This window comes from Mirounga angustirostris, unplaced genomic scaffold (genome assembly GCF_029215605.1).
Source record: "Mirounga angustirostris isolate CCGP_5_RB_7025 unplaced genomic scaffold, mMirAng1.0.hap1 SCAF_6, whole genome shotgun sequence".
NCBI classification, from domain to species: Eukaryota; Metazoa; Chordata; class Mammalia; order Carnivora; family Phocidae; genus Mirounga; species Mirounga angustirostris.
Window position 1 is genome coordinate 83,918,247 of NW_026991714.1, and position 22,884 is coordinate 83,941,130.

Genomic DNA, 22,884 nt, shown 5'->3' on the forward strand with positions numbered 1-22,884 from the left:
AAGTCCACTTTATCGTTTTTTGTTATTGTAGTTGCTTGGGCTTTTGGTGCCATATATAAGAAACCATTGCTGAATGTGAGGTCATAAAGATTTATCCCTATGTTTTATTCTAAGAGTTTTATAGTGTTAATTCTTATAATCAGGTCTATGATCCATTTTGAATTAATTTTTGTGAATGATGTGGGGTCGGGCTTCAACTTAATTCTTTTGCATAATGTTTATTAGTTGTCCTAGGATCATTTATTGAACAGACTATTTCCCCGCCCCCCCCATCAACTTGTCGTGGCATCCTATTGAAAATCAATTGGACCTTACAATAAGGGTTTATTTTTGGACTTTCAATTCTGTTCTTTTGGTCTATATATCTACCATTATGCCATCATCATACCATATTGATTGCAGTTGCTGTGTAATAAGTTTTGAAATTGGGAACTGTGAGTCCTCTAACTTATTTTAGCTATCCTGGGTCTTGTACATTTCCATGTGAACTATCAATTTCTTAAAAAAAAATCTGGGATATTATAAGGATTGTATTAAATCTGTAGAAAAATTTGGGGAGAATTGCCATCTTAACAATATTATGTTTTCCAATCCATGAACTTGGGATGTCTTTCCATTTATTTGGATCTTTGAATTCTTTTGACGATGTTCTGTAGTCTTCAGTGCACAAGTCTTGTACTCTTGTTATATTTATTCCTAAGTATTTTATTTTTTTTAGATGCTGTTATAACTGGGATTGTATTCTTAATTTCATTTTAGCTTGTCTATTGCTAGTGTATGGAAATAGAATTGATTTTTGCACATTGATTTTCTATTGTACAAACTTCCTGAATGTTCATTAGTTCTAAGTTTTTTTAGTGAATTCCTTAGGATTTTCTATGTACAGAATGATTATCATCTGTGAATAGAAATCTTTTGCTTTTCCCTTTCTAATCTAGTTGCCTTTTATTTCTTTTTCTTGACTAATTGCCCTGTGTACAATTTCCAGTACAATGTTTATTGAATGTTGTAAGAGTGGATATCATTGTCTGTTTCTGATCTTATGGGAAAAGCATTCAGTCTTTCACCATTACATATGATGTTAGTTTTCGAGTGTTTCATAAATAGCCTCTATCAGGTTGAGAAAATTCTCTTCTATCTCAGTTTGTTGAATATTTTTGTCATGAGAGGGTACTGGATTTTGTCAGAGGCTTTTCTGCATCTAGTGACATAATCATATAGTTTTGCCATAGTGTCTTTCTTGACATATATATATTTTTAGTAATACAGTATGTTTTTACAGTTAAAGTGTCAAGGATAGAAAACAAATGACTACATTTGGTTAGATTTCATTGCTAAGCAATATCTTGGTGGAGTCATTTGGGGCAACTATTTTTCTTGGTTTTCCAGGTAGGAAATTCATTATTGCATTTTTACTTAGGGTTAAGCAGGTACTGAGGTGTGACGTGCTAATGTATTCACAAAAGACCCACTTATAGGCCACAGTATGACTTTATTCATGTATATGCAGTAAGTTGTAGTTGACCAACTTTCTTCTCTTGGCTTTCTTTTCTTGGCTTTTTACGTTTTCTTGATTGTCTTCCCTCTCAGTGTCCTTTGATCCTCCTCTGTTGTTTGACATATAAAAGCTGGAGTATCCTTGGTCTTGGTCTTGGGTCCCTTTCTCTTCTCTAGATACTAGGTCTCCATTGGCGATCTCATATCTAGCTTTAAATACCATCTATGTGATGATGGTGAGTAAATCTGTTTCTCCAGTTTTGACCTCTGTCTGGACTTCAGTCTCATGCATCCAGCTGCTTACACCTATTTCCTCCTGGATAAGATGTCTGATAGTCATATTAAATGGATCCCACTTGATCTCTCCATTGCTGTCTCTAAATCTGTACTTCCTCTGGGTTTCTCCTTATCAATAAACAGTCCCAGCACCAATCCCATTATCAAAGCTTTAAAATCAAGGAGTTTTCCTTGGTTTGTCTTTCCCTCACTACCTTTAGCTTTAATTCATCAGCAAGTTCTGTCAATTTTACTCCAAAACATATTTCAAATTTGTCTATTTCTCTCCATGTCCACCACTACTGCCCTAGTCCAAAACACCATTATTCATCAACTGCAACAGCTTCTTCCCTGGTCTCTCTTCTTCCATTTTTTTTTTTTTTTCTTTATGAAGAAGAGGTCTTGTAGTGCCCTTCTGTTCTTCCAATTTTGTCATACTTCACCACAGTCTACCCCTCATGCAGTAGGCAGGGTTATTTTTAACAACCTAATTCAGATCATGTGCTCCTTTGAAAAACTCCTGCTGGGTTCACATTATTCTTAGAATAAAATCCAAGCTCCACACTGCTGGCCTTGTTGATCTCTCTTGCTCTCATTCTCCCTTTGCTTTTTCTACTCCAGCTTCACGGACTTTCTTTCTCTTCCCCAAACATGCCAAGTGAGTTCCCATCACAGGGTCTTTGCATTAAGTCCTTATTTGTTTTAAAACCTGGGGTGCTCTTTCTTCTCATCTTTATGTCAGGAAATGGTCCTATTGGCTTATTAATCTGTACAATCATAATTGTGTGGTGTGGGAGGTAATGAAGCAATAAAAATGCGTTATGAATGTGTTCTATAGACCCAACCCAATACCTTGTTCCTGAGGCCCTGCCTGGTGGTTTGGATTTCTCATGCAATATTCTCAACAAATGCACTTGATATTGGTCAGTCAAGGACAACCTCTTTGATGAGACAATATTCAAGTTGAGATCTGAATGGCAAAGTAAAGGAGGCATACACATAGATAGAGAGAGAGGCCACGTGAGGGAGTAGAGGAGGGTCAGATCAAGACTCAGAGGATCTGGGCTCTACACTCAGCTCCATCAGTAGCGTGGTAAACTTGGACAAGTTTCTTGACCCTTCTGTTCTTCTATTTCCATGAAAAGGTATCTACTCTGTATAGTTGGAAAACCTGCATAGGGTTGCTACAAAGTAAAATGATCTTCACTGTTATCGTCAGCTAACATTCTTGAGTGTGGATAAAATAACTGGCTGGTTTCTTTGGAGGATTCAATGAGTATGAACTATGGTTGTTTTTCTAGAACTCTGTACGATCCAGTTAGGAAGATAATTTATATAAATAAAGCTATAGTTTAAAAAGTATATGGTAAGTAAAGTTTAGTTCTATAGACATTAATTGCTTAAGGAGTTCAGAAGAAAGCTTATTTCTGGTTTAGGTGATCAGGGGAAGTTACATGTTGAAGGAGGGATATGAAAAAAGCCTTGAGTGGGGTCTTCAGTGGGTGAAGAAAAAGAGCATTCCAGGTGGGAGAGCTATGTCCAGAGTTTGTACTCAATTCTTTCTACAAAGTGCGCCTGGTGGCAGAGGAGAGTAAGTAAGCCCCCAGAGAATAGTCTTCATGATAGAAGTGAACGAAAATTGAGGATATTTATTGACTGAATGACAATAAGGCTAAGCAAGAAAGAACAACGAAAAGATTACCCCAAGATTTCAAGCCTAAGAGACTTAGGGAATGGCAGGGTCATTAACAGAGGGAAGCTGGGAGAAGGACAGAGCTCACTTTCAGCCACCATCATAAGTATGTATTATTGCAGATACAATTTAGAAATGTTTTGAAAAATCTATGAACCACATTGGAAATGTGAGGTTATTATTTTCCTCAGGTCAAGGCCCCAGCAAGCCCATTGCTAAGCCCTTGGCCTGGTGCTTTCCATGTCTTTCCTTATAGATCCTCTTGAGAGCCTTAAGAGGTTGGTATAATTATTCCTATTTTACAGAGAGGAGGTTGAAGATTAGAACAGTGGTTCTCAACTGGGGGTTTCTCCCTAGGGAACATTCGATAATTTCCGAAGGCATTTTCCATTGTCATGATTGAGGACAGAGTTGCGACGGGTATCAAGTAGGTAGAGGCCAGGGATGCTGCTAAACATCTTACAGCGCGTGGGACAGCCCCCCACAGGAAAGATTTATCCGGTCCAAAATGTCAGTAGCTCCGCAGTTGAGGATCTTGGTTTAGAGGGATTAGGTAATTTGCCCAAGGTAACGCAGCTAGTAAGTAGCAGAGCCAGGACCTTTCCGATAGGGCGACCCGCCCGCCTCCCAAGGCCACACACCAGCAAAATCTAAAAGCCTGAATTATTATTTTAAATGCGGAGATTTTAAGAGCAATTTCACAGTGGAGGTGATATTTAAAAAATAAGCGTCCAGTCACAGGGGTGGCCAGAGCTCCTCCTAGCTTTGTCGTTAGGAGGCCTTGTGCGGGCGCTACTCATCCAGTTCGGGAGCTAATGCAGTTCTGCTCCATTTCAGGTGTCCTTCTCTTGGAAGACCAAGCGGTAGGACCGGCGTCCTCTACCTCACCCGCTGTCAAAATGGAAAGCTCAGCTGCTTGTAGAGCGTCCGGCCGGGAAACCATGACCGCACCAGCAGTACCCACGGAGCCAGCTGTGGCAGAACCTGGAATCGGCGACACAGCGAAGGAGAGGGGAGGCCAGGCGCAGCCCCCCAAGGGCCGCCACAGATCCGAGGGCGGCTCAGTGGAGAAGGAGGCCTTGACGAAGTCGCCGCAGCTGTCCTTGTCTCAGTACGACCCACTAGAAACGGACGTTTCCTTCCAGCCCTGGGGCAGCGACAATTCCGTCCGGAGTGCGGAACCTGTGGTTTGTGCCCAGGGCTCCTTAAGGGAACAGTGGCAAAGCCAGTCAGCCGAGGACAGCCTGAGCGGCAGCGGCCCCCAGTGCAACACGGTGATCGCCAGAGCCGCGCGCCCCGCGCCCGGCGCCCCCGGGCGCGCGGACCCGCCGCCGACGCACGAAGTGGACGGCTCGGACAGTGAGGTGGCTGTCACTCTCATTGACACTTCTCAACCTGGAGACCCGCTGAGTCTGCGGGAGCCCATTAAAATCGTCATCACCATGAGCAGCGGCCCGAACTCCCTGACGGACTTGGAAAGCTCGCTCCCGCTGAAGGTGATCGGCACCGAGAGGGCCGGCTTGAAGTCCGACGCCGAGCCGGCCGCCCCGGGGGTGGCCAGTCCTCCCAGCACGCGGCAGAGAATTCCTGTCATCACCCTTGAGCTCTCCGAGGACGCGGGAGGGGGCGCTCTGTGTCCCGAAGGCAAGGGAAGTGACGGGACCCCGGAGAGATTGACGGTGGAGGCGTCATCCAATCCGTGTTCGGGCTCTGAATCCGGGGAGGGGGGAAATGCCCCAAAGGACGGCAGTCCGTCCCCGCGAGACCGCTGTGACGCAAGGCCCCCCTTCACACCTCACGAGGTCCCCGAGTCTGAGGGGGGAAAGGAAGGCCAGGCTAACCTTGACCCGTCATCCTGTAAAACTAGCCACGAAAAGAGACACACCCGGGTTCTCAGTGTGGACAGTGGGACGGATGTCTTCCTGAGCAAAACTTCCACAGACATGATCAACGATAAAGAAAAAACAATGCCAACTTCCAAATCTGACCTAGAGGCTAAGGAAGGACAGATACCAAATGAGTCCAACTTCCTGGAATTTGTCTCCCTATTAGAATCAATCAGTACGTCCAAGCTGGCGGCATCCAGCCAAAGGAGTGGCCCAGGAGAGCAGGACAAAAACAGTGGGCTTCTCGGAGGTACGATTCCACATCAGTTGTGTCGTGATGGCACAGAGAAGGCAATCCATATCCCAATGAGCTTCTGTGATTTGGTTTTGCAAATATTGGGTCACTGCTGCTTTGGTGATATTATTGGTAATTGCCAGATGTGCCAGTACTAAGCGGTGTGTTGAGCATATATTAACATTGGCTTACTCCAGCAGGAAATTGAAGGCAGAGTAGTGAATGTTTCGCTTCCCTAGGAGGCAACAATATTTATTTCCAGGGAAATGAGCAATTATATTTTATCCCCATGACAAGAACTCACAGATTTCTCCCCCTTTACGGAACTGATGCATTCTGGGAAAGCTGATTGTAAAGCACATTTCTGTGAGGTGAACCCACTTTTCTGTTGAATTCCATTATGAAATCCTTGTATGCAGAACTCCCTAATTATCCCGACTTGTAAACATAATTATAACAAACACGCAGCTCCTAGTGTGTGCCACGCACTGTCCTAAGCACTTCGTGTGTATCAACAGGGATGACTGTACATTGTGGTTTGCCCTGGAGGGTCCTCATTTACACCATTTTGCCACCACAGTTAGTAATAGCACTGCCTTTCACCCTCAGAGGTGTTCCCAGTTTGAACAATAAATTATACAGTTACTTTCATCTTAACTCATTTACTCCTCATAGAACCTTATATTATGGGTACTATTATTTCCCTTTTGCAGATGAAGCTCAGAGGTTTTCACTAACTTTCCCAAGTGAGTCTAGTAAGTCTAGGAGAAGTACCAGAACTGAGCTTTGATTCCAGGCAATCTTGATCCAGAGCCAGTGCTGCTACAAACTATATTTCCTTTATGAATGTGAGATTCATTTCTTTTCCACTTGCTTAATATCTCTGGGCTCCATATCCTCACTGGCTAAAGGATGTTACTGGACTAGAGGTTTCACAAAATCTTTTAACTTTAAATGTCCATGTTCCTGTGATTGTTGAGTACATTTCTGCCTATGTATCTGATAAAATAATGTCTGTATGGTAGGCTTGCTTGCTGGCAGTTTGATTTGCACATGCGGGCTCCTTTCCTTTGCTCCTTTCCTTTCTCTGCTACTCCCAGAATGCGTAGCACTTAGTGCCAGAACTGTCCTTTTGCCCGTGGATGTTCCCTGCTCTCTGGGACAGTCAGGGGCCCCTCTGGCTCCATGTTGGCAATGACCAGCAATTTGCTCATTTCTTTTGCTTTTCCAGTGTCTGCCAAAAGGATTGCTGTGCTTGTCAATTGGCCCACCTTTACTTAAAAACACATTAAGTCTGGGTATTTAACTTATGTAAAGCGAATGTATTCTTCATTTTACTATGTCTCTATATCTAAGAGTCTGCATATAGAGTGATAAGAACAGGGAAGATTCAGGTAAATATTTTAACAACCCGGGCAGTACAAGAAAGCATTGGTTACTTTGGGATAAAAATCTTTCTGATACAGGATTTGGGGGGTTCATCTGTTTTATATAAATATTCATGCATCTAGATTAGCACTGTCCAATGCAACTTTCTGCAGTGATGGAAATAGCCCATGTCTACTTGTCCAGTACAGTAGCCATTAGCCACAGGTAGCTGTTAAACACTTGAAATGGGGATTGTGCAGCTGAGCAACTGAATTTTTAATGTTATTAAATTTAAATAGCCCCACGTGGCTGCTGGCCACCGTATCAGACAGCGCTGATCCGTACATGTGTGTCTGCCCAGGATGCAGTGTGTATGGTGGATGGAGTATCAGCTTCGGAACCTCCGAGCCCAGGGCCAAATTTTGGTTTTGCAGTACCAGCTGGGTGAGGTTGGACAACTTACTAAATCCATCTGAGTCACAGTTTCTTCAGAAAAGCAGGAATAACGAACGACAGGTTACAGATTTACTGTGAGGATCCAATTAGGAAAATATGTGAAAAGTTTTGCTCCTTGATCAATTTCAGCCTTTTATTCTGAATTTCCCGTCAGGCCATACGTAAGGTTTATTTTATTTGTCCACTTAAGTTTCTGCTCTTCTTGAATTTTTCAGCCAACCACATTCAATCCAAACAGTATAAAATTGGAAATCTAGGGGTGTGCAAAGAAATATGGATGCTATAAGGTTTTCTATGGAAAGGAACAGGCCTGCAGGTACAGCAGGGAGGGAGGAACTGGAGTGGATTATATGCCTCTTCCAGGAAAGGACAGAGGTTTTTGATTGAAGGATGAAAGAGAAGGACATAAGTCTTTTAGTTCTTGGAAGGCAAGAACGAAAGGTGGCAAATTAGATGCTGTTTCAGTGGTGCCTTATGACTTTGAGATCGATAACATCTTCTTGCTCCTCTATTACTACATAATAACTTGCTATGTGTTGTAATCTAAAAACCCATTTCAGAGTGTATTTCTAAGACAACATGACAGTGTTGAATGATATCAGCAGCCTAGGCAATGTGCCCTTATCTTTCCCCTGCTTGATAGTGAAATAATGCTTGACCTTTACACGATTGTAAGATACATGATTTCTCAGTTCTCTCGATGGTATTCTTATATTTCCAACCCAGGTCCTTTCCGCAAAGGGCTTTATGATTATCTTCAGGCCTTGGGTATATACTAAGGTTCTAGGCTATGAAAAACCACACTCTTATCAAAAGCTTTTAAAACCATGTTTTCATTTTGTTTTGTTTTGATACGCCTTTCTTTTACTTTGTGGGAATAAACCAAGACCACTCAAGTGAGAAGCAAAGGCTATTACTCAGAGCTTGCTACAGCAAGGGAGTCGCCACTATTACCTGAGTTTTGGCAGAGACTCAAAGGCAGGCAGAGGAGTGGGAAAGCTTTGTAGTGGGGAGAGGAAAGGCTTTAGGTTTGCTCTGACCAGAGGCTGGTAAGCTAGAGGCAGGCTAATTAGAGCATCCTGTGTGATTGGTCATGGGAATATATTTGGCTTTCTCTGGTTGGAAGCAGGGACAAAAATCAGGGAAGCTCTCAGTAATTAATCAAGCCCTGGCCATTTGGGGCCAATTATTATGGGGGTTATTGTTTGGCTTTCAGGACTCTTTGCTAGAAATAATGATCTGACTTCCTACAAGTCTGACTTACACATAGCATATTCGCTTCCTGGGCTGGTTGTTGTAGATTGTCGGTCAGAGTTCTACTTTTATAGAGATCCTATTTCATATTCTGTCTCTTCTAGAATTTCTAAGAAAATAATCCTAAATGAAGGCAGAGATGCTTTTTGAAGAATTATCCAAAGTATGTAAGAATTGAAACAACCTAAATTTACAACAATAGGGATCTAGTTCAGTAAATTATGCGGTATCAATGTAATATTATATAACTACCATTTTTAGATGATGTAGAAGAATATCTAACCTCATTAAATATTTCTACTTTAACATAATCATTAAATATCTATATTGTGACTTAACTTTTATAGAACAAAAAAGCATATATGCAAAAAAAAAAAAAAAGACTGGTGTGCTATGTATCAAATTGGCTCCTGTATCAGCATGGTGGGGTTAAGACTGATTTAGAATTTTTTCTTTTCTCTTGCTTTAAATTACATACAATTAAGGTGCACCATTTTTTATAGACAGAAAATTCCTACAAATGTGTTATTTTGAAGGGGAAAAAGGAAAACAAGTAGTCTATATGTAGACATATGTAATGTACCCATTTAAGAGAAGGGGCTACTAAAATATGAGAGGGAGACATGAACAAATGAGTCCAGATACATATAGCGTGAAGGGGGAGAAAGCATTTGCTTTCGCCATTGTGTATGCGATATGATCACTGGCCAAAGCTACTTGTTATGATAGCCCTTTCTCACAAATGTGTTTCTTGAAAACTGTGAAAACTTATGTCTTGACAAGCTGTCAAACGAAAGGCAAACATTTTTGTATCAAAGAAATTCTAATGGTAGTTTCACAGATGTGCTGGGAATGTTTATCTTCAGGACTCACAGAGAAGCCAGCAATGTTTCTCTTGAAGTCTGAGGACGAAAACTTTATACCCCAGGAAGCAAACATAATTCTCCTTTTTGAGGGCCCGGGCAGATCTTGGTGGGCTTTGCGAGTGGCATGTCTTGAAAGGGCCTATAGATTCAAGCCACTCACTTGTGTTCTTAGGCAATTTACTTGGAAGAAGATAGCTCTTGGTGTCTTCGGTCTTGGGAAAAGAGAGGTCATTATAGCCCCAAAAATGGCCGTTGGGGTATATCCTCAGACAAGGAAGGGCTGACCCTTAGGGGTGGATTCCACTGTGCGTAGTGTGTAAGCTAAGACTCTTATTTTGGTCAGTTATTTAAGGAGGATCGTAAAAACTCAAATGACCAATCTGTACCTATTGATCTTGGCATTCTTATTCACTTTAAAATACTCTCAGGGCAAGGAGCATGTGTAGGATCTCACTGTGCCTTCCACAGGGCCAAGTATATAGTGTGAAGTCAGCTAGACTCGAGTGTCTACTTTATGAAGGGACTGAGTCTACCTTTACCTTGAAAATCTGGACATGGAGAATGAGTGAGAAGGAATGATTGATAAGATTTTAAAGTGGTAAATGGGACCTTGCTCCAAAATAGCCAAGTTTGTTTATGAAATTTATTTTCCATCTGACACTGCCCATTTATGAGCTATGAACCTTTCAAGCCCAAGTAATCCAAATGGGTGATTTTCAACCAGCTAAGCCAGTGGTCACTGGAGTTATGTCAAGGGAATCCCAAAATCTGCACATAAAGTAGATGGTGTCCATAGATGTCTAAATAACTTGTCTCCAACATCTATGTGCTTATGTTTTTCAAATATATTTAGGAACTTCCATAATTAGTAAAATTAAAATTTATTTAAACACATTCTGAATTCATAGGTGCTATATAGATTTTCTGTCTATTCTTGTTTCAGTTTGGTAACTTATTTCCAAGTGCTTTCACATTAATTTCTTATTTAATATTATGTTCACACACAAAGCAATGTTTTTCAGATAACTGCTCCCATGAGGAAAAGGAGGAAATCCAAGAAAGTAAAAAGCCTAATGAACACAGTTCCAAGCAAGGAAAACCAGACCTGCCAAGTCAAGACCACACTAGCACCAGCCCGGTGCTCACTGAGCCTGCCAAGATCACGACCCTGTGAGCGTAACTTACTTACTTAGCTTCGTGTTGGTACGAAGCGTGAAGCAGCTTCATTTCGGTGGCTGCTTCTTTTAATGATTTGTTAAGGATACGGAGGAGTTCCGAATAGTTTTTGAAACTTTTATATATGTTAAGTTTCCAGGGCAATAGACAAAGACAAATAATCTACAGGGTAACTTCCCAGCAAGATAGTTCTGTCTTGCAAGTCATCAGTGGGCCTGAAACATCTGTGCAAGATGAGATGTCTGTGGATGCTATGCATGTCTTCATTGATGAACATGGTAAGTCTTTAGAGCTCTTTACTAAGGAGGAAGAAGGGATAAAGCTGGTGGCTTTCTCACACCCACGTGGTCTCTTAGCCTCAGTACTAGACTTTGGAACAGGAAGACTTAGTCCTGTGATTGCTCACATACAATGTTCTTAGAGCAGAGTGCCCCCTCCTACCTCAGGGCCTTTGCACATAGCATATCCCCATGCCAACAATGTGCAGTTTATCCTTCATATCTTAATTCTAAAGACGGTTCTTCAGGAAAACCTTTCCTGGACTCCCCAGACTTAATCAGGTTCCTATGCTTTTTGCTCTCTGAACACCCTGTCCTTTTTCCTTCTTTGATACTATTACAGCTTCTGATTATTTATTGACTTATAATTTGATTAATGGTGTTGTCCACCTCACAGTTGTGAACTTGAGGAAAGCAGTGCCTGGCACCTAGTAAATATTCCTTGGATGTATGTTGAAAATCTGACCTTGATATATATATTTTAGTGCCTTGTTACAAAAAGGATTTAAAATAGAAAAAGGAAGAAAAAAAGGAGAAGGAAGGAAGGGTAGAAAGAAAGCGAGAAAGAAAAAGAAAGAATTTTAAGTGGCAAGTTCAAAGTTCTGTAGATAAGGGATATAGGTCCTTGTTTTTTGAGGATGGGTCTTTGGCTTAAGTCCCTTATAGCTCAATTAAGGTTTGTTATTTTACTCTCAAAAAGATCCTGGTTTGCATAATAAATTATATGTTAACCCTATCTACAGATGAGTAGCTTAAGGTTTGAAGTGCTTTTGCATCTGCAGAAATACAAAGAACTCTTTTACATTATAAAGAACAACATTAACCCTTCTATCAAAGCCTCCAGGGGGGCTTGGGTTTGTCCTCATTAATGTATCTCTCTGTGGGCAGCGTCTCCAGGTTGAGGTCCGGTCCTTCAGTCTCCATTCCAGCTGCTTGTCACCAACAGGGTTAATTACGCACCCGTGTCACCTGAAGAAGGTATTCCTAAAACCTCTTCTCGAGGGAGACCACTGACATTTACAAAGTGAACTGATTTTCACACCATAATACCCTGAACCTCTTTAGCAAGCTAATTTAACTCTGCAAATTAATCCCATCTCTTGGTTTTCCTCATTACCAGCGTGCTCCACCACTGCTCATCTGCAGATTCCGAGGTGGGGATGGTCTCATGCGGGCCACCAATCAAAGCTGCACTGCGATAAGCCTTTTTTTGCATGGGATACAAAAAAACCCCAGTCATGGCTTACACTGACCATACTGACACATGATGAAAACATGCAGAACAGCGAACTGAAGGGAATACAGTTGACCCCTGAACAACATGGGGTTGAACCGTGCAGGTCTACTTGTACACGGGTTTTTTTTTTTGATAAATACAGTGCAGTATTGTAAATGTATTTTCTCTTCCTTATGACTTTCCTAATAACATTTTCTTTTCTCTGGCTTACTTTATTATAAGTAAACAATATATGAAACATATAGGGGCGCCTGGGTGGCTCAGTCGTTAAGCGTCTGCCTTCGGCTCAGGTCATGATCCCAGGGTCCTGGGATCGAGCCCTGCATCGGGCTCCTTGCTCCGTGGGAAGCCTGCTTCTCCCTCTCCTACTCCCCCTGCTTGTGTTCCCTCTCTGGCTGTGTCTCTCTCTGTCAGATAAGTAAATAAAATCTTTAAAAAAAAAAAAAAGAAAACAACATATAAAACATAACAACATTCGAACTGTGTGTCAATTGACTTTATGTTATGGGTAAGGCTTTTGGTCACCAACAGGCTATTAGTAGTGAAGTTTTGGGGGAGTCAAAAGTTATATGTGGATTTTCAACTGCGTGGGTGGTAGGTGCCTTTAACCTCCACGTTGTCCCAGGGTCAAATGTATATAAAAGTGAATTAAGAGATGGTGCAAATTAATCGATAAAAAGCAATTAAGTAATAGGTAACTGAGGCAAACTTGTCTAAGCATATTATTACAGGGGTATGTCAAGATGATTTTTCTTAGTTAAGTTACACATCCTGTGGAAAAATAAAGGAATGGACCTAGATTACCGATTATTATTAAAACAGTCTAAAATGAGTTCCCTCTAACTTGAAAAAAGTATAAGCTGAAATGATCAGATACCAATAATTGTCTAATATTCTTTGCTGAAATTTTGTGATTTTCCAGGGGAAATTAGATCCTGTTACTTAAAGTCTGGAAATCAGAAAGAAGGCCCTTTACAGCATCCACCATCAAATTATGACAGTCTCTCTCATGCTCGGTAAGTGGAGGTTTGGTTTCAGGTTTGGGAGCTGTCGCGTTGCTGGGGGACATGCAAATTACTCTGACTGTAAATGAAGTGAGGATCCTGGTTTAGAATCAATGTGTTAATCCGTTTGTAGGTGTCAAAGCATGTGGGTTTTGTGTGCGAGTAAGAAAATCCGATGTTGTAGAAAAATAAAAAATAAATTGAACTGTTTTCATAGTAGCTGGGTCCAAAAATGAATATAAACATGTAAATATAAATAGGAATCCTGTGCAGGCAATAGTGCTCCCTTCAGGTAAGACGGTGATGCAGCTCGAGAACATGTTCTTAAATTTGTCCCGAGGAATGGACCAGAAACGTAGTTAGTTCTCATCCGCACTAGTGAAGGCTAGCTCTTTTGTAGATAGGTGATCTAAACATTTGTTCTATTTTCCCTCCTTCAGAATGTATTGAATAACTTTCTAAATTTGTTAATTAAGTTGATATTAAATTAGCTTATGTATCTGGAACATACCTGGATTCATACCTGGATTCATGGCAGCACTGGGCAAGCTATAAATCTTACTCGTGGTGGATTGAATTCATTGTTCATTCTGGACTTCAAGATTCTTTTTTTTTTTTTAAGATTTATTTATTTATTTGTGAGGGAGCTCAAGCATGTGTCTGAGCAGCGGATGGGGGTGCAGGTGTGGGGGAGGGAAGAGGAGAGGGAAAGAATCTCAAGCAGACTCCCTGCTGAGTGCAGAGCCCGGTGGGACTCACTCTCATGACCCTGTGATCATGACCTGAGCCAAAAATGAATGCTTAACTGACTGAGCCACCCAGGCACCCCTGGACTTCAAGATTCTTTGAGGATAATCCATGTAGACGGACTCAGTTGCTTGCTCTAAGTGTGGAAGTACATTTTTCATGTACATTTCGTTAGAATTGTATGTATATTTGAAGATTTTTGGGAGTCCTTTGTGGTGTGATTGGAATGCCTTAGGCTTCATGCCTGCAGAGTACAAAGAGAGTTACAGGAACCTCAATTCCAGATCCTGTGGTTGAGTGCTCCTTCCCAAGGTCAAAGTTCCCTGAACGAGTGTGCCCAGGAAATTCAAGGAGGAGCCTCCCAAGGGCCTCGAAGAAAGTTCATCTTGGACCTTGCAGTCTGGTCTCCAGCTGGGATTTTGTTGTGTGCCAGCCTTCTACGGCGTTCCCTCACTGTTGTCACTGCTGCAGAAAAAGCTGGTGTCGGCTGTTCCGGCAGACCTGATGGGTACTGTGGGCGGTGGCTCCCCCCAGGCCACGCCGTCCCACCTGGGCCCCGACCCCGAAGCAGGGTGCTGCGTCCAGAGTCACTCCTGTGGGGAAACGGGCATGTTCTCCTTCCCCTCATCCTCTGTCTCCTTCAGGTGCCCACATTCCAGTCAAAACAGAAAACAAAATTCTTCTTCTCCAGCCAAGAAACACGCAAAGTTTCCATGCAAAAGTCTCCCTAGAGGAGAGGGAGGTTTGCTGTCCACACCTCGGCCCCAGCCCCAGGACATTTCGTGACAGTGGCTCGATGGATTTAGGGGTCTAAGATGGCAGCTTTCTTGGCCCAAGTATTTAATTCCGTGTGAACACAGCTTTGAAAGTGGTCACATTTTTCTGCAATCCTCAGTTGGAAGCTGTAGTGTTTTAAAACTAAATTTAGAACAATTATAAGACCCTTATCTTATCCCAAAATAAAGTTACAAGACTTTCTTATTTTTATTTTCCTGGACAAATGTGCTTCACCTTCCCCCTTGATAAATACTTCAGTTGCATTTGCCAGGAAGGCCTGTTAGCATAAGGTCACATATCCGGAGCCTGAAGAGACTAAAAATGTAGTGTGCAAATCAGCATCAGGGAGAACAGGGTTTCCCGTAGGCCCCACCTCCTCAGACCATGCCTCTTGTGGAGCCACCCTCTAACTCCTCTTCTCCCCTAAGTGCTCTCTCTTTATTAAATTCCCCCTAAGTCTTGTTTCTTTCATTTCCCCTGCATTTCCTCCCCAGATTCGAGCTCTTTTGTAACCAGCCCTCCATTCCCAGAGCTGCCTGGATTTTACCACAGGGCATTTCCTCAGAGGAGCTGAGAGCTTTCCACCGAGTGAAGCCGTGGCTCCGCTGCTGGGGGCTGCTGAATGTTTTTGTGCTGAGCACCCCTGCGAAGCCATGTGGAGGGTCTCTGGTCAGGCCTTCCCGAGCTCTGCCTTTTCATGTACATACCACAGGTAGACCCCTTTCCTGTTGCACATGAGAGAATCCAAGTCTAACAGGCCTCATCACCGTGGGGATTTTGGGTCCTGGTAACTGAGACATCTTGTAGATGTTTTCAAGGGTGTGGTTTCTCTTTCTCCATCGCTCTCCCGTTCCCATTCCTGTGTGTGTTTTTTTTTTTTTAAAGATTTTATTTATTTATTTGAGAGAGAGAATGAGAGAGAGCACAGGAGAGAGGGGAGGGTCAGAGGGAGAAGCAGACTCCCTGCTGAGCAGGGAGCCCGATGCGGGACTCGATCCCGGGACTCCAGGATCATGACCTGAGCCGAAGGCAGTCGCTTAACCAACTGAGCCACCCAGGCGCCCCCATTCCTGTGTTTTGACACCACTCTCAAACACCCTGCTCTGGTGGTCAGAAGACACCTATCATAGCCCCAGGCCCATGTCTTCTCTCATTCAAGTCCAGTGAGGACAGCATGCTGCTTTCCCGTAAACCCCAATGGAAGTCTCATTGAGTCTGACTGGCTCTGACTGGGCCATGTTCCCTGAGCCCAGAGCCCAGTCACCAAGGCAGGTACTTGACTTAGTTCTACGTTCAGACGCAGAGCTGGATTGTAGGTTCCCTCTGAGGGAGTATGGGGGTAGCTCTTCAGAGGGACATTTGGAGAAAGGTGGATGGATGCAGGGCAGCAAAATCAATAGATGACCCCTGAGGACTCTCTGTTTCTGGTAAAATGGTTCGATTAGATTCATTACTGAACTTCTTTAAAGAGGATAATGATCAAGTTTTGTAAAAGCAGCTTTCCCCTTCAAGAAAAGCCTTATATAACGTCCCTAGTCGTCACTAACATTTCTTGGGTGTGAACATGCCGATGGGGAGTTCTTGGCCCACCACCTCACATGCCAAGTTCTGTCTTTGTCCACCTGCCCTCTCCCCAAGGTAATGTGACAGGGCATTGGTTTTAAGAGCTCTAGGAAAGAATGGCCCACAGCCATGCATATCTTCTCCTTGTCGTGCTTCACAGATAAAATGGAATAATATACATGTTTGCTGTCACACGGACAGACTGTTGCTTGAGATTATTCATGTTCTCTAGACTGCCTATGCGCTGAACTAAGTTCGTCGTTTAAAGGGGACTTTGTTTTGGGTGTTGCGGCAATTCAGTGGCTCATTTGGACATAGGAGATGTACAGTGTGCTTCCTGCTTAATGAGTGAGAACAAAACTCAAGTCACTTCACTTAGCACAATTATGGTGTTGAAGCGGTTCCTTCGGTAGTTCTGGGAAAGTGGTTAAGGGGGTGCCATATGTTTAACTCATGCTCAGGAAAAATGGCTCAGTGCTCTGCAGAGTCAGATGATCTTCTGCATATAAACTGTCATCTGACAGGCTTATGCTGGATATTCCAACAGTCTCAAAGTCCTCCCCAGGTCTGGGAACAATGAAAGCTATGCCACCCATCATGGGAGGCTGATTTCTTTGGATTCGTAGTAAGTCTTGGCTTTCCTGGCAGTTCATGATGTAATGATGATTTGCGTATCTTTGAACTGGTTGTACGAAGGAAAAACTGTTGTAAATAGGATACAAGCAAGCGGGCTGGTTCAACTGAAATATTTTAACCCCTGCATTAATGTACTGCTGTGTGAGGGGTGTGCATGTGGGAGAGCGTCCTCTCTATCTCCAAGGTAAAGAATGATACCAGAGCGGAAGGCAGCAGACCAAGTGCAAGGCCACAGGTTAGGATTTTGCCACTTAGAAGGGCCAGGTGCCTCACGCCTTACACCCGTGTCCAAGACGCCTCCGGTCTTTCTGTGGGAAGCAACGTTATGGCAGTTCCTGGCCCTGGAGGAAGCATTTCCGTGTAATAATTCTGGCAGTGGTGGCCACCACTTGCAAAATATGTATTATGTGCGAAGCACTCTGCTAAGTCATAAATTATCTAATTTCACCTGCATGACAGAACGGAGGCAGGTGATCTTTGCTCCATTCCACAGCAAAGGAAGTAAGACCGTCTAAGACTGTGCCTAGTAAGCGGCCTGTGGATACTTAAGTCTCCCTCCCTGCTCCTCTCCCCCAGCGGGGGCCACAAACTCAGAGCTCTGTGGCTCCCAGGCAGGGTGGCCACTGCAGTCCACTGGAGGGCATTGATCCTTTCTGCAGAGGGCCTGCCACTGCTTCTCTTCCGTCTACTTAGGCCTGGTTCGGTAAGCCTGGCCTGACCGGATTTTCCAGTGTTTTCTGCAAGGGGCTAAAAATCCACATTTATTTGTAATATTCTATTTTGCCTCATGTTATCAGTTTTATTTATTTATTTTCTTGGGAAATACCACAGGCCACAGATGACGTGTGTGGTTGGCTGTGGCCTGTGGACTCCCGGTTGTCCACTCCTGCTCTGAAGCCTGGGCCTTCACCCCGCACCCTGAGTCCTCCTGGGGAGCAGCGCTTCCTGCAGATACATGCCCTAGGGAGATGCCCAAGTGCACGTCTGGGCAGGTGCGCAGTGAGCCCGCTCCTCCGCACCCCTGCACAGCCCTGTCCCTCATCCCTCCTCTCTGCGAGGCCCACATGAGCCCACCATCAGCCATTCCTCTCTAAACATCTGCTCTTCTTTGCCTTGAATGCCCTTCTCTGTTCAGTCCTACCTTTTGGAATAATCATCTCTCAAAGCACAAATTACAACCTGCCTCCTTATACTGCTTTATCTGATCAGTCCCTACTGCGAAAATAAAACGATTTTCCATGTCACCATCAGAGGAGGGCTCATCGCATTCTCTCTGGTGCTTCATTTATTTGTGTAGGTCTCCCATCTCTCCGGACTGTTCTTGTTTGGAGAAAAATGTGCCTTTAGCCCTCACTTAGCCCTCTGCAGATAGATGTTCAGTAAGTGTTGAATTGAATCAAAATGAATCATTGGACATGACACAGGTAGACCAGTTGGAGTTCTGGACCGTGTGCAGACCCGCTGGGGGAGCAGGTGAGGAGCTGAATAGGAGGAGCGGAGTCGGGCCCCGGGGGCCATGAAGACTGGTTGGGCAGTTGACACTTTGTTCTACTTGTAGCAGGAGCAATCTGACCTATTTGTGGACAGAAACAATCCCATGAACATGGGATTGATTATCAAGACAACATCAACAAATGAGGCCCTCACCTTGTGATGGTTTGGAATGAAAGAGCCAGAAGCACTAACAGTTTGCCTGGTCAGTTGAATACAGAATGTTATCTTCTTTTTGTAAGTGGGAAAATGGACCCCAAAAGCCCCCAAACTAAAACTAAAACAAACAGACAATCCTGAAAAATGACTCTGTTTAAACCCACTGTACGTAGAAATCAGAGATTGCAGCTGGGATTAGATTTTCCCATCTTGTATTCCATTCATCCCTGAGGCAGTAGTCCTCTGTGTCCACATGGACGGGGGCTGTGAAGAAACACTGGGACCCATAGTACCCCCCGGAGCATGCACATGAGCATCAGTCTTAGGCTCATCCAGGTTTCAGCTCCTGCACTCCTACGAACTTTTCAGTTGACATTGAGCAACTTGCTTAGCCATCTTAGGTATTAGTTTCCTAATCCATAAATGGAAATAATATAGTAATCAGTTAACTGGCTAGCTTTACTAGTTAAATAATAGATATCGACAGTGCTTAGGACGGTACCTGCTATAAGGACATTGTTGTTATTATCTGCAAACACAGGCGGCGGGCCAGGGGCTCAAGTTCACTAATGGCCTTGTAGAGCAAAGCATCCTGACTTAACCTCGGTGGAAGCCTTCCCTCTTGGGCTTTTTTGAGTCACTTTATGAGATTTTAAGGTGGTTAAGTACTTTGCGTTCTCCCTGTCAACCTGTTGTGTTCCAACATTTGGGCCTCTGTCCTAATTTTAGAGCAGGTACTTTGATATTGAATCCCTGGCTTCTCATGACATTAAATGTTGAGTTCTCCCACTATAGTAAATATAAACTTTGATTTTGAACTTGGAAGGATTCCTAGTTAGGGCTGTTGCTAAGCCATTCAGCCATGGAAGATATTGGAAAAGCAGCTTTTTCCCTGTAAGGCAGCTTCAGTGGCTGGGATGGCCTCCAACTAGGCCATTAAACCACTGATTCTTATTATTGGCAAGCAAACCATTCCTGTTTGCCATTGTTCATTCCAGTTGCCATGTGACAGTTTTATATCCTTGACTCCCAAGCATGAATAGGGAATTGTTTGCAGTGCAACCTCCATGTCTCTTTGGGGATTCCTGGAGGAAACCAGGAGAGGAAACAAATTTCCCTCCTTGCTCTCACTGTCATTATGCGAACCAGTGCATTTCTCATTAACTGCCCAAGAAATATAAGCAGCATTTTCCGGTTGTACAGTAACTGTCCATAAAGCAGGTACCTTTGGTAACACTCTCTAACGTAAGTCTGTTTTCCCCAGATACTAGAAGGAGGGAACTATGGCTTGAACTGCAGCATTTGGAATTGCTACTTAAGAAAACTTGCAGAGGATAAATTCATTACCCAGCACATAGGACTGCTTTAGTAGCTCAGCCTAAAATGAGCTAATCTTCCTAGAAAGGTATAGTCACTAGTCTGCCCAGAAAATCAAAGTTGATGTAGGCTATCTGCTTGGGAAGTGTGTCTTGTATCTAAAAGGTTCGTTGCAGACTGGACTTCTATTTCCTCTGTAGGTCTTGCAATTAAAACTTGATAGTTTCTTTGCTTTGTTCAGCAGAGATTTATGTTTCTTTTGTCTATAAATTCTTCCAAGTAACATAGCAGAGCTTTCTTGTGTGAAACATATATAACCATGCTTCAGTATTAATCTGGCTTTTCCAGTGTCATAAACAATCTAATGAAAATGCATACAAAACGCATATTGTTTGCTCTCTAGTGAAATCTGATTGAAAGACATAGTATTTACATTCATTTTGAACATCCATTATTCAAAAAGTAGGCATAGTAGTCTACTGAATGGAAGGCTCATTCGGGAGAATACTAGTTTAGATTTTATTTATTTGAGAGAGAGCGAGAGAGCACGCCTGTGCACACATGTGTGCAGGGGCAAAGGGAGGGGCAGAGGGGGAAGGAGAGAGACAAGCTGACTCTGAGTGGAGTGCTGGGCTCCATCCCATGACCCTGAGATCATGACCTGAGCCTAAGCCAAGATCCGATGCTTAACCGACTGAGCCACCCAGGCGCCACTGGAGCATCCTAGTTTATAGGATTTTTATTGAGGGATTTTTGTACTTCAACTTGTTTTTAATTGAAAACATAGAGTAGGTTGGGTAATAGTGTAGTGATTTATCTGAATTCACTTATTTTTGGCTTTTATTTGCTTTTGAATCATTGTAGTACATATCGAAGCAGATACTGTTCTGGTTATAAACTAGGCTTATTTTTGGACACTGCTAAATCGCTAAACCCATCGAGTACTATGCTCCAAAGGTGGATCAAAGCCCTGCACTTACTCTTTGTTGCCTCTTTAGAATTCTTACTCTTTAGTTGACATTACCAGCCTTTCTGACGCTTATCTTAGTTAAACTTTCCTTTTCGTTGGGATCAGCTCTCAGGAAAGCCTTTTCAAGCCACAATGATATATCCCTGGTTTCCAAAGAAGTCAAGTAGCAGTAAGTTGCAAAAAATAATTATCTCTTTTAGAACTCTTTTTTTTTTTTCATTAGTCAGAAGAAATAGTGATCCCTGGTTTGGACTAGCTGAACTAGAGTATGTGGTATTGAAGTTAGTCAATTAGGTCTTCAAAATGTGGAGAAAAATGTGAATTCTCCGAATATTGGATATGCTCAGTTCTGTGTCCCATTCAGGTTTAGGTTGAAAATGTGAACTCTAGTTGTAAGTATCTCAGAGTTTGCATATAGCTACATTACTATGTTGACTTGCAAAGTGGCGAGTTATGCGTGTACTGCTTTAAATTTAAAAAAAAAACAAACACTTTGGGGGATCTGGGTGCTTTTGATCACACAGAGGTGGAAGTTATCTGGAAGAAAGACAGGAGCATCCAGGGGCTTGCCTTTGAAGAGTTTCTGTCATTCCAAATGTCTGTGGCTTCTGTCTTACTCTCTGATCCTTCCACTGTGGCCCTTATTTCGGTTTCTTGGACACAGGAGAGAGAGATTAAGTTTTCATCTGGGCACAGAGTCATAAGGATGGAAGGTTTGTGAGGTTGATTCTAGAAAGATCTCTGTTCTGAGGCCCCTTCTCTGCATCCCTGGGAAGGTCTGCCGCACAAGGGGCTTCTGTTTTGATGGTCATACCCCCAACTGCCACACGGTGGCAGCAGACCCCGTGTTGGAGGCCCTGTCCCTCGCCTTCCTTTTGCTCAAGGGCATGGGTGAATTTTACCTGTGAAAGGAGAGTTGTTCGCAGACTTTAAATCTAGAACCCGTGTTAAAATTCAATAATACAGGTTATCGTTTTCAAAATAGTAAAGTATTGCTTTACTTAAATATCCTACATATTGAACACATTGCTTGCTGTGACTTGCATTTTTAGGCTACCTGCGCCCCCCCCCCCCCCCCCCCCCCCCGGCTGGCAGTTAGTTCCCGTGTCCCCTGAGGAAGCCTGAAAAACAAGAGGGACTGGCAGAAAGAGAGGCCCTCCTTCTCTAGATGGTGGGTAGGCCACAGTTTTGAGATTTGGGGAAGATGAAGAATTTCAGGATTTTTTTTTTTTTTCCTCATAATGGGAAAATATAGAAGAAGCACATGTATTTTGATTGTTACTTGTAGAAGCCTAGACGAATGGAATGAAAACCGGGGGGTACAACATGGCGGAACGCTGTCGCCATCAATCTGAGACCCAGCTCTGCCATACGGGAGTCACCATTGTGGCCCAGACCAGCTTCTAGATCCTGGTCCATCTTGATTTCCTTCTAGTGGCTGCTTCTTTAGTAACTTCTGTCATTAGCCACTACTTCTGCTATTGCTTTGAGTTCATTGTCTAGTTTAAATCAATTTATTGACGCCATCACCCTGAACCAAACTAGTTTACCAGAGATGAACCAGAGAGAGGGTAATCAAGACCAGACGTGCAAGTATTGTTCTATGGTAGCTCAGAGTGCAGTTTTACTACAGGGTTGGAATATTACTGTTTTAGAGAAGGAACTATCTCTTAAAACTCAGCTCTTTCATATTATATTTATTAATGTGAGGGGAAATCTCTGGCCTTAATTTAGTAAAACAGAGACTTTTTACTTTTTATGTATTTATTTTTATTTTTTTTTTAAAGATTTATTTGTTTATTTTAGAGAGAGAGAGAGGAGAGGAGCATGAGCAGGAGGGGCAGAGGGAGAGAGAGGATCTCCAGCAGACTCCATGCTGAGCACAGAGCCTGACGTGGGGCTCGATCCCACAGCCCCAAGATCGCGACCCGAGCCGAAACCAAGAGTCAGATGCCCCAAACAGAGACTTTTTAGGTCATTGTGCAGCCACAGTGCACA

The 22,884-nt window shown here is 43.1% G+C and overlaps 1 protein-coding gene across 4 annotated transcripts in view; it reads left to right on the forward strand.

Moving 5' to 3' along the window:
- The window catches only part of PCNX2 (pecanex 2), a 306,833-nt gene that overhangs the window by 32,638 nt on the left and 251,311 nt on the right, over positions 1-22,884 (forward strand). For all 4 annotated transcript variants that reach the window (XM_064594619.1, XM_064594618.1, XM_045877819.3 and 1 more), the window contains 4 exons: positions 4,304-5,602; positions 10,554-10,701; positions 10,840-10,985; positions 13,145-13,238. In XM_064594619.1, coding sequence (XP_064450689.1) covers positions 4,304-5,602; positions 10,554-10,701; positions 10,840-10,985; positions 13,145-13,238 — 1,687 coding nt within the window. The remainder of the gene's footprint in view (positions 1-4,303; positions 5,603-10,553; positions 10,702-10,839; positions 10,986-13,144; positions 13,239-22,884) is intronic.